The sequence below is a fragment of the Branchiostoma belcheri genome, unplaced genomic scaffold (assembly GCF_001625305.1).
Source record: "Branchiostoma belcheri isolate BF01 breed outbred unplaced genomic scaffold, Haploidv18h27 scaffold96, whole genome shotgun sequence".
NCBI classification, from domain to species: Eukaryota; Metazoa; Chordata; class Leptocardii; order Amphioxiformes; family Branchiostomatidae; genus Branchiostoma; species Branchiostoma belcheri.
In genome coordinates, this window is record NW_017804642.1 from 1065670 (window position 1) to 1077803 (window position 12134).

Below are 12134 nucleotides of genomic sequence, written 5' to 3' on the forward strand. Positions count from 1 at the left end.
TTTCAAAAACAACTACATTTACATACCCTACATCCGTAAATAATATTCTTGACAGGTTACTTGATGATGTGACAGTACATTTACACTAAAGACACATTTACACTTAAGATACAATTTTATCTTAACATGTCTGTTTCTTATCTGTTTGGCTCATACTCTTTAACATAGCATTAACAAAGCTAATGCCTTTTTGCTTTCTATGCTAACAGTTAAATTGTAAAAGTTCAGTGATAGTCTGCTAAATAGAAACTCCATGCTCTTCCCAACTTACAATGCTGCATAATCAAATTATTGTTACACAGATCTGTCAACACATGCTTCTTTTTGGTTTTCTCTCAGCAGCATTTCTGACAGCATTTTAAAGCAATCTTACACAGCACAAACATATTTAATTTATTTGAAAAATAAGATAGTTGATTTTTAGTACATAATATACTAAGAAAATATACAATTTTCTTAGTTTCTGAATTAGGTATTTTACACATTGTCTGACAAAGTGATATACATATAGCTTTTATGTGATGTTACAGTGTTTATTAGTTTCAAGTACCATATTTGACTTTCTTTGTTTTTCTTTTTTCTTAACATCTCATTTGCATTGCCCCAATCCAAACAAAAAGATGAAATTGAACATCAAATTTGTTGAAATAATTGCTGACACTGACATGGTCTCATACCGTCCTGAACACCCCTGTATTTAAATGAGCATGTTCCAGCCTTTAGTGACAGAAAACAAGGGTCTGGTAGGCATCATTTAACAACGGGGGTGATCAGACAGGCCAAAATGAATGGATAAAAGAGGATCTAAACTGATAATCAATTGAAAATGGTGGCTTCCTCTGTAACTCTGGTCTGAGACCTACTCTGGTGTGAGACCTCCTTCTAAGTAGTTGTGCTCCATCCATGCTACAGCCACCCCAGAGGATGATGGGAAAGTCACCTCCGACCTGAATGGTGAGCCATGTTTCTGTGGGTCTGGTGACTTGTGCTGGCATGTGGAAATCTGACATGTTTAAAGTTTCAACTTTTGATCCAACACAATAAATTTCTCTCACCTTAAGCTTTGAACAGTCACTCAGGTCTTCCTCAGTAGACTGACCCAGTGAGGCTTGTCATGTGGCTTCTTTGAAGTACGACGTCAACACTGGGTCAAAGGTACAATGTATCTGGTAGATGATGTCGGCCCCCGTCACACATCAAATAAGCCACGTGACAAGCCTCACTGGGTCAGTCTACTGAGGAAGAGTTATTGTGTTGGATCTAAAATTTTAACTTTCAACATGTAACTACCAACACAGATGAACTTTCATGATAATATAAGAACTTCAAGTGATTTTGGAAAGGAAGTCTTACATGTTTTTTGGCATATTGGCAGACAAATTTTTAACACCTCAACTTATTTCTGCCATTCGCAATAAGGGGCTTTTTGTGTGGCATTCATTGGAACTGTATATTAGCCTAAGGTCGACTTCTTTTGCTTTATACATTTTTGTACTTCTTGAGCACATCTGCATTCAAACATTATACAATAACAATCATTCCTTCTACCATATTGCCTGTAAGTCCTGGTATGTATGAATACATACCGGTACTTTAAACATGAAAGACATGTATGTTGTGACATTTCTCAATGTCTTCTTGGAATTGAATTGAAATTTCACACCCATGACCGGCCTTTTGGGTACTTTTGTTTTAAAACAAAATGCTATAGAATTCTGGCCATATATTCATTTCATAATCATATGAAGATAACAAAACATGTAGGTAATAGGAGCATTGATAACTACCATCTTTTTGACTAACCTCTTTGTTACTAAACACAGTGCTTTACACTGCTACACAAGTGACTACTTCATACACTGTACTGTACATGTACATAGATCAGCTATAACAGTCATAGCAAATACATGTGCATATATACCCTGCTTGGGAAGTACTGCAAGCTCCTCTGCTTTTATGGGAGATTTTAATCCAAGCCAATGACAAGCTGCAATGGTGAACTGGTGGTAACCCCTGTTGGCTCATATTGTAGGCCTCCTGCTGGCTGACCTTGGTACTGCAGCAGAACTTCCAGTTTTGTATCTTTTGTCCTGAACAAACTCTACACATTTCATGAAGGTATGAGATCTCTGAATTCTTGCTGTCCTTTGATAAGTGTAAGTTAATAAGATGCCTATGTGATTTTTCTGCAGGTTTTGAGATTGATGCAGTAGATGACAATGGCAGGACCTGTCTCCATGCAGCTGCATGTGGAGGGTAAGGATCTACAGTTGTAACTGTAATGTTCCCTCAGTTTAACAATGCATGCATGCCTTGAAATTAACATTTCTTCCTATTGTCCTGGCCAGCACTGTCCCAAAAATAAATTTCAATTGTCCCGAAGTAAGGATGAACTGTCCCAACCTATTTTTTGGGAAGTATTGTATGACTTCAACATGAAGTCATGTATTTTGCTTATGTTCACTCCCAGGCACACTATAATTGCAGAGTAGACAGAAATTTTTGGGGACTTTTCCGGATCCAAAAGCCAGGACGTGTGCCTGATAAACAAAAGAAGGGCTGACATTCTGATGTTGATTATTTTAGTATTAATTATCCCCAAAATGTCCAAAGTGTCTTTTTGCATTGTAGTTGTCCCAGCCTAAATTTTGGTGGTAAGTGGCCACATTTAATTTCGAGACCTGAGATGTACTCACATGTAGGCCACACCAATTTAATTTGTTGGTTCAACAGCTTCATTTTTTTCTGATTTAAAAATAAAGAGAAAACATTTCAGGCTCTGAATCAACTCCAAAATGCATATTTTACCCCCAACTGTTGAAGGCAGTCCCTTGTACTTCAGAGTTGGTACAGTTTTTCCATCGATCAATGCAGTGGTGTCAGTAAAGTTTGAGCGGGTCCTATGATAGCATTTGGGGCTATTATAGGATGCCTAAGCCTGTTTTTATTTTTTTTTCCCTGTTGCTTCATATTTTTTCTGAAAAAATGTGTGAATCAACAAATCAAATTGGTGTGGGACCATGTGGCCTTATACAAAAAAAAATGAAAACAGGAATGCTAACCATTTTTTCTTGTATTAACATCAGTAGATAATGCTGAATAAAAAGACTCTTTTTTTAAGCATAATAAGATAAATATAATCAAATAGAATAAAGTGTTTTATTCAGCCAAAATGTCTCCTGCAACAGTTTGTTGCATTAAAAAGAGTCTTTTTATTCAGTGACTTACCAACCTAACAAAACTATTCATGGAAGTAAATAATGTTAGTTGTTTCCCAAACATGATTGTATCATCAATCTTGGATTCTCTGTACTGTCTAACCTCATAACCTTACTACACATGTGCTGCTAAAAATAGTAAAAGGTTAAGAAATGGAGGACATGGCATGAAGTCTAATCTGTAACATCCAATTAACTGTGCAGTTTTTTTGGCTCTGTCCCCCCTTTACCCATCAATGAGCCAGCTCATTGTTCCTCTACAGTAACATTGAGTGTCTGGACCTGCTGATGAGAAGTGGAGCAGACTTCCATAAAAAGGACCACTACGGAAGGTAAGAAATAATAATATACATTATGATATAATAATATGAAAATAATAAATATAATTATAATGATAATAATTATGTTTACTGAAGGATAATCGTTTTTGCTCTGTTTCCTCTTCGTCTTCACACCAAAAAGGTTAATGACCTGAGCCAAACTGTCTGTTTCCATGGTAACTTGGGTTACATCATGTTGCAATTTTATAGCAGGAGGGATTTAGACTCCTGTCTGACCATATATATGAAATGAATGTGTTTGAGTAAGAATTAACAGCAGACCATGCAAAGGTTAACATTATGCATTTGCTTTGTAAATGTTACCTAGTTTCTAGCATTACAATTTTATTTTACAGTTTATTTTGAAAATGTAGTGTGTTGTTATTAGGCCACACCAATTTAATTTCTTGGTTAGGCCACACCAATTTATTTCCTTGGTTAACGGATTCGCCGCTTCGTTTTTTTGCCAAAATGAAATAAAAATAAAAACAAAACAAAAATCCAAACTCTCGGGTCCCGAATTGGGGCCCCAAAATCCACCCCGTACGTTGTAATTTTTCAAAATTTGGGCATAGTTAACAGCGTTAAAATACATTGCTTCAAGGCAGAAACATTTTTCTGAGTGCAATTTGTTCGTAAAGCTAGGTTGCCTCTTCAAAAGTTCGTCAAAAAAATTATTTTGATATAGAACTCGCCCCCACCCCCTTTGCACATGTCACCATTCATGGGACAAAACTTCACTGACGACAGTCAAACGTACGGCAGATTTACTAAGTCATCGTGCCTGTAACAACATATCATCTCCCTTTTAGATATATATTATATTTCATTTAGAAACACGTATTGTGTCGGAAACATGTGCTAGTAACGGGCGTTAAAAGTAAATTATCGGCCGAACGTATAAACTCGGCCTGGGCGGCACATGCACACACACCTTCAAAACGATCTTTTTTCCAGGGAATATGTAAAAATAACACGACATAACAATGTATTCTGACATCACAAACTGTATTACTCTCAAAAAAGTACAAAATCCTACCACAAACATGGGAATTTGGCAAAGTAAAAAGTCCTCCATGCACGTAAGTCCATTCACTAACTTTCTCACGGTCGGAAGAGTCCACTTCGAGTAGGGGGAAACAGGTTCTTTTAATTATAGAAATTACTCTGTGAAAAATACTACATGTGCATGTGGCATTCTAACAAAGTTACATCTTATTCAGATACCTATAAACAGAAGTACAATTGCAAATAATGCATCAATTATTACATCTAAATTTTTTAATAAAATGGTTCCCCCTACAAATAAAAATCCCCATACATCAAAGACTTTATAGTGAAACCCTAGACCATTGAATTTGTGGCAACTTGAAGAGTGTGTCATTGTGGCTATTTGTTTGAATGCTGGCTATGTACTAGTATAATGTAGGTGTAGCATACCTAAAGTGTATAATGGGAAATATAAAATGTATACTACCGGTAGTATTTGGGAATTGGGGAAAGATAAAAAAAGAAATAAAATATCTGTAAAAGTAGTTAATTCTTTTGCCAATAACTTTTACACATTCCTGGAAATTTGTCTAAAGCATATATTTAGGATATTGTAAATTTCAAGCTCTAAATAACTTCCATATCAGCCAGACACAATAGAATGCCCAGCCCAGTGGTAAGCTGTGTGCCCTGAACTAAGAAAACAATGGGATCTGAACAGAGCACCCTGATTTAAACCACTCTTTGGAACTTTGAAAGATGAATAAAAGTGAAACCAGTTGGATGGAAGTCTTGTCAACTGACACTCAGTGACAGTTTGTTGTTCATACAGTAAAGATGTGTATCTTGCAAAATAATACGAATAATTGTAAAGGGATGTAAGAGAAGTTGCTCATGTACATGTAGTAATGGTCCTTTCAGTTCAATAAGTGTCTAATATAATGTCTTATATCATTTTGTAACTTAACTTAATGGATTGCTTACTACATGGCTGTATGGCAGGTGGTCTCAAAAATTTTTATTTTTATTTTTTTTTCGCTCGCCCGCTCCATTTTTTTCTAGAAAAATCCGTTAACCAAGAAATTAAATTGGTGTGGCCTTAACGGATTTTTCTAGAAAAATAATGGAGCGGGCGGGCGAAAAAAAAAATAAAAATAAAAACAGGCGTAGGCATCCTATCATGGCCCAAAATGGTATGATAGGAGCCATGAAGTCAACACACCAGGCTGGTTCAAAATTTAAACAATGAATTTTGAACTTTTAATGATACCATTGCATTGAAAGATGGAACAACTGTAACAACTAGGATGTAAAGGACTGTTTCCAACTGTTCAGGGCAAAATATGAGCATTTTACAGTTGATTCTGAATTTTTATTTTTATTTGCAAATCAGAAAAAAATAAAGCGGCGAATCCGTTAACCAAGAAATTAAATTGGTGTGGCCTTATAGGAATAATGTTTTTTAGCAGTTTTATCTTTTTAGGAGTTTTCTTTTTTTTGTACTGGAATCTTTTTTATGCCAGCCAATTCAAGGGGCAGCTGCCTTGCCAATTTGGTACTGTCATGTGAATTGACACTGTATTACAGCCACCAAAAGATCTGCTTAGAGATTACGAAAAAAGCTAAAGGTGTGATGTACTGTAGGCCATGGAAAAAATTGAAGGCATCCATGATTACATCCCTACAGTGGTGTGATAACTTGTGGTATACATAACCAAGATCTCTTCACTAAAAAGTCTATGGCCATTCACTTGCTCCCCCTGGTGTTTCTCTCCAGAACTGCACTGCATTATGCAGCGAGCCAGACTAACTACCAGTGTGTGCTGGCCCTGGTGGCTGCAGGGTCGGATGTGAACCTCAGGGACTCCAGGGGGTGTACCCCCCTGCACTATGCAGCTGCTACTGACGCTGATGGCAAGTACGTACCCAGGGACAGACAAAGTGATTTCAATTTTGGTTACAGCAGGAAAGATTCATTCAAAAATGTTAACAGTTCTTAGGGACTGTATAATATTTAGCGGGGGGAGGGCCATTCATCCGAGGGTAGCATAAAAATTTTTTCCTAGGCTGTAAGGATGTAAATCATGTTTCAAAATTATCTAAAAATGTTGGAAAATTGAATGGATGTTGGAAAAAAAATTTTCCTAGGCCCTATACCCCCATTAAAAATATTTTTCCTAGGCCCTCCCCCAACTCAACACTTTTTTCCTGGGCCCTCCCCCCTCAAACAACCAGCCCCCCCCACCCCCGGTAAATATGGTACACTCCCTTAGTGGCATGTAGCTGAAAGGCCCGGTGGGTGTCAATCTATGTAGTACGGTGAGGGACATCGCAAAAAGTACCTTTCCCAAGGGCATAACTTCAAGAATGTCGGGATCGAAGCAGGGACCTCTTGGCTCTAAGTCAACCACTCTGACCATTTTGCCATTACACCACAGAGAAATATGACCTGTAAGATGTTGTACTTTGCAGGGTTGGACAAGTACCACAGATGCCCACTTGCCCAGGGCAAGTAAAAGTACTGTTCGGGCAAGTGGTGCTTCTACACTTGCCCGATTGGGCAAGTTAATTTTGAATGCAAAGTATAGCCACTACGGTGGTTGGAGCGAGTCAAACCACCTTATTTCCATAAATAAAGCATCCAACATTATCAACTCCAAAATAAGACAATTTCCTTGGTGGCAGTAAAAATGCATAGAAATGATAGTCACTATATTTTGGGCAAGTGAAAAGCTAGAACGGGCAAGTGGAAATAACCTTGTACTTCCCCGATAGGATTTTTGAACATTTGTCCAACCCTGCTTTGATTCCAAGTTAACAATTTGCCCTATTTTTTTCCAGGTGTGTGGAGCACCTGTTACACAACAGGGCTGACCCCACTGTTCATGACAACAACAGGTTTGATGCACTGCACTATGCAGCAGCCAACGGCCACAAGCTGGTCATAGATCTGGTAAGTACATGTACAAAAGATTAAAATGAACACTATGCCCCGCAAAAGGTGTTGTCTAGCTATTACATTTTAAAAAATCAATGTGTAGATTTTCTCCAAGAGCAAGTCGGCAGAACGTATTGCGCCTGTGCAAACCCTGATTTTTCTTGGGTTTTGCTGGATGTTTGGTCAACGTTGCAGAATTTTTCCTACTGCAGACGATATCTTTTCCAACACAACATTTTGAAACTACTGTCAACATGTCAACCTTTTATACTTGAATACTTGAAGACCTTCTGCCGAAGTGCTATGCACAATACATTACAGGTTTCACACAGGTGAAGTACGTCCTGCTGACGTGCTATCTCCAAGTTTTAAAATGCTTTCTTAAGTTTATACAACAAAAAAGAAGAGATTGTGGGAGATATTGTTGAGCATCCACCAACTAAATCACTCTCCATTTCAGCTGTTGGACTTGGCCAGAGATGATTTTGTGAAGAGGAGAAAGAAGTCATCACCAAGGACAACACCATTGCACCTTGCAGTAAGTTGTATCTTACAGTTTTTCCCCACTACACTAAAGGATGGAAAAGTCCCTGTCTACAGTATCATCTGAGGCATGTGGACAAGAGATTCCTTGTTGTCTCTAACAGTAAGTGTTACAAAAAGCAAACAGCTTTCATTTGCCTCAACTGACAATTTTTAAATTAGGCATGAACTCTGTACATTCCGCAAATATAAACTGCGGAATGTATTCTGAATAATTTCATTAGGTTGGTTCTTCATTCAACAACCAGATGTTTTTCACATTGGACATTTTGGTGACGCTTCTTCAGGGCAACAACTGGTTCTGATGTGTACTGTATCTTTGTCTGTATGCCGGTATAACAGCCCTTCAGCGTAACACACCAGCTTCTCAGGCACGCGGCGTGGCGGCAGCTGGCTAGGCTACGTTATGCGAAAAGACTTGTTACTGACCTAACCCTTGAACATCTAACATTGTTTAAAGCTATCTAATGACAATGCCCCTACTGTACTTGCATGGTGACAGTGAGTTCCAGGTCCACTCTGCCATAGCTCTAGGAAAGAATGAGTTCTTGAACACCTCAATCCTTGGTTGATAACTCTGGTACTTGAAGGCATAGCTTTTTCTTGTTCTTTTCTGAGCTGGTATTAGGTACTTAGTATTTTGGAACGTACATGTACACAAGTGTATTAGTCCTAGCTGTAATGGTTGCTGTGATGTTTGTTGCAGGCATACAACGGGCACCACCAGGCCCTGATGGTTCTGATGAACCATTTTGTGGACGTGGATGTTGGGGACGCGGACGGTCGCACGCCGCTGGACCTGGCCTCCTTCAAGGGCCACGTGGACTCTGTGGAGGCCCTGATCCTACAGGGGGCCACCATCATAGTCAGGGACAACAAGACCAAGAGGACACCCCTACATGCTGCAGGTACAATCTACACATACACTTAGGCCACACCAAGTCATTTTTATGGATGATGTCCGTGCGTGCATTGATTTTGGCTAGAAAAAAAACAAGAAATTCCGCTTCTTGTACCTATGACCAAAGAGTCGCGACAGTGGGATAAGGGAAGATGTGATCAAAGAAAAGAAACAGGACAGGATGACAACTGCTGTTCCACTTATTTATTTATAATTGCTGTTTTCATGAGTCGATTGACGAATTAAAAGACATGATGCTGGTTGTTACACTGTGTTCTCTCATTCAATTTGTGTCCTAACATTTGTCGTCCCTTAGTATATTTCAAATGTAGGCAACTTGCTTTTTTCAGCCTTTCTTGTTTTTTACTCGTACTCGCATTAGATTTAGGGTCTCCAGACGATGTCATCCATAAAAATTACTTGGTGTGGCTTTATATTACAGTAGAAAGTCTTCACTAGAAATTTGATTGGTTGTTGCTCTATTACACGTGTTTGTGCATGTATGCTTGTGTGTGTGTGTTTGTTTGTTTGATCAGGTTTGAAAAAAACACCTTTTCAATGGTTATAATGCTCATTTTAGAATATTAGTCTGTACTTAATAACTAGACTCCAAACCTACCACATATCTTTCATATTTATGACTGATAACCAGCTTAACATGTGACCTTATTACCATGTTTGTGTACAGCGTATAACGGCCACACCGAGTGTCTGCGTCTGCTGATAAAACACAGTCTGGGCCCGCGGTCAGATGTGGTGGACTGTCAGGATGGGCAGGGCAGGTGAGTTAGACTGTAACACACCTCTGTATTACTATTAGTGCTGAGAGTGTACCGGTTCGCTGGAACTAGTTCTGAACTTGTAAAAATGTTTATTTTCAAGCCAAAAAAAACCTGAATGTCTGAAACTACAAATGTAGTTCCACACTCACAAAAAAAAATCATGTCACATTCCCCTTTTTGTTCTAAACCACCTGATATCTTCAATACTCAAAGATTTACACCACAAAATGAAGAAAACATTGCCATTGGGCATCGTCAAGTGTCGGCCCCCTTAAATAATGTCACCACAGTTTTGCCCAGACGTGCCCCGCAAACAACATATCTTGCTTCTAAACTATGGTAGTGTGGTGCTTGCTACAAAATTTTGCGCTAATTTCAATAGTATATAAATTGTTTTAAAGATGACAAAGTCATGCACATGTGTACAATCACCCTGTTTGAACCTTTTGATGTCTTCTTGTTTACCTGGTTGTTTGTGTTGTTTAGGACTCCCCTGATGATAGCCGTTGCTAACGGACACACAGACAGCACCCTACTGCTGCTGTCCTACGCTTCCAACATCGGCGCCACCGACATTCACCAGCGCACTGCTCTACACAGAGGGGTCAGTCACTTTTTTCTTTAAGGCCACACCAACTTGATTTTGTGGATGTCTGACATTTGCGCGTGCATTGATTTTCGCCTGTTCTCAAAAAGAAAAAGATCACATCCACCAAGGCTCTGGCCTGGCTCTAGGCCTGGGTAGTCCATGGTAGTTAGCGACAATATGGAGCTGGGCACCCAGGCTACTGTAGCTCCATGACTCAAGAACTCAGTGCATACGTACAGTGCCGATTTATAAATTCCACAAAAAGACAGCATGTGCCAGTTTATTGTATACGTCTCTATGTACAGCCACAAATTCACAATACATTGTACCAGCTTTGCATTCCTGTGGTTTAGCAGCATTTTTATTTTTGGCCGGAATTTTTTTTATTTGCCCGCACGCACTAGTTTAGGGGTCCTCAGAGGATGTCATCCATAAAATTAAGATGGTGTGGCCTAACATTTATCTGTTTGGCACCAAATTTGGACTTGTTATGGAGTGAGGCAGTGGGTAAAAGGTTTACTTTGCAGGACCTAACCACCAAAATTCTTTCATACCACATGGTAGAACAGAACTTCAACTGCACAGTACTTGTACATAAACTTAGTAACGAATCAATGATAGACCTTTTTTGAGGATTTTTCTAGTGTTTTTTTTTTTTTTATAGTTTTGTCCTTAACGTGTTCATTTGATGATATACCAGTTCTACATTATTTGACTGTATGGCATTGCAAATGTCTTTTAAGTTAGGAATTACATGTAGACCAATGCAGACTTTGTTTGAGTTGTTTACAGTATTAAAGGTTACATGTATATCTCCCATTAGGCAGCCAATGGGCATGAAGAATGTGTGGATGCACTGTTACATCACCAACCTGATGTCAACTTCAAGGATGCCAGAGGTCAGTATAAGGCCAACGTTCCTCTGTCCAGCTTGTCGTAAAATAATAAAAAGCATATGAAACATTCTGGCAGAACCTATCTGAAACCCATATGTTTGGTCAACGATGTATCAGAATTTGGTTGTTGCAAGCAATATCTTTTCTGACACAACATTTCAAAACTATAGACAGAACGTCATTTTTAAATATCATGAATTTGACCTTAAACAAGACATTCTGCCAAAGTGCTATGCGTGATACATTATTGTGTTTTGCACATTCGCAGTATGAATGAATGAATGACTGGTTTATTTGCAACACACATACCATTGCAGCCTTACATGGCTGAATTGGGGCATGAGACACATTAAAATTAATACTAGTAATGTGTGTTTATCTGCATCAGAGTATGCAGAGTTTAGTGAGACAAATCTTTTTATAGCCTGATACCAACACAATCTTTGAGCCTGCAAAGCCTGATAATCTAAAGAGCAGCTACAATAGTTCCTTATTGCAAATACAGTGCATGCCTTGAATATTGTCAACAATAGGTTAGTGCACTACTTAGGCCACACCAATTTAATTTGTTGCTTCTTGGATTCATCTCTTCGTTTTTTTTCTGATTTCCAAAAATAAAGATTCTGGTTCTGAATCAACTCAAAAATGCTCATAATTTGCCCCCAACAGTTGAGGAAAGTCCTAGTTTTTCCATCTATCAATGCAGTGGTTTGATTAAAAGTTCAAAATTCTTTGAATATTGACCCAGCCTTTTGTGTTGACTTCATGGGTCCTATCGTAGCATTTGGGGCTATAATAGGATGCCTACACCCGTTTTTTTTTATATTCATTTTTTTTTTCGCCCTGTCGCCCAACAAATTAAGTTGGTGTGGCCTTAGTGCCCAGCGTGCAAAATACCTGGTTGCCCAGTTGAACCTATTTTTGAACCTAGGTAGCCCAGTGTGCTACCTGAATTTT

General features: G+C 38.6%; 1 protein-coding gene across 1 annotated transcript in view; it reads left to right on the top strand.

Annotated features, from left to right (window-relative positions):
- Window positions 1-12134, top strand: part of LOC109461821 (serine/threonine-protein phosphatase 6 regulatory ankyrin repeat subunit A-like) — a 42592-nt gene that overhangs the window by 25242 nt on the left and 5216 nt on the right. Inside the window, exons 13-21 of the mRNA XM_019758282.1 lie at window positions 2193-2256; window positions 3482-3550; window positions 6306-6446; window positions 7370-7481; window positions 7927-8004; window positions 8716-8917; window positions 9599-9692; window positions 10179-10296; window positions 11105-11180. Coding sequence (XP_019613841.1) covers window positions 2193-2256; window positions 3482-3550; window positions 6306-6446; window positions 7370-7481; window positions 7927-8004; window positions 8716-8917; window positions 9599-9692; window positions 10179-10296; window positions 11105-11180 — 954 coding nt within the window. The remainder of the gene's footprint in view (window positions 1-2192; window positions 2257-3481; window positions 3551-6305; window positions 6447-7369; window positions 7482-7926; window positions 8005-8715; window positions 8918-9598; window positions 9693-10178; window positions 10297-11104; window positions 11181-12134) is intronic.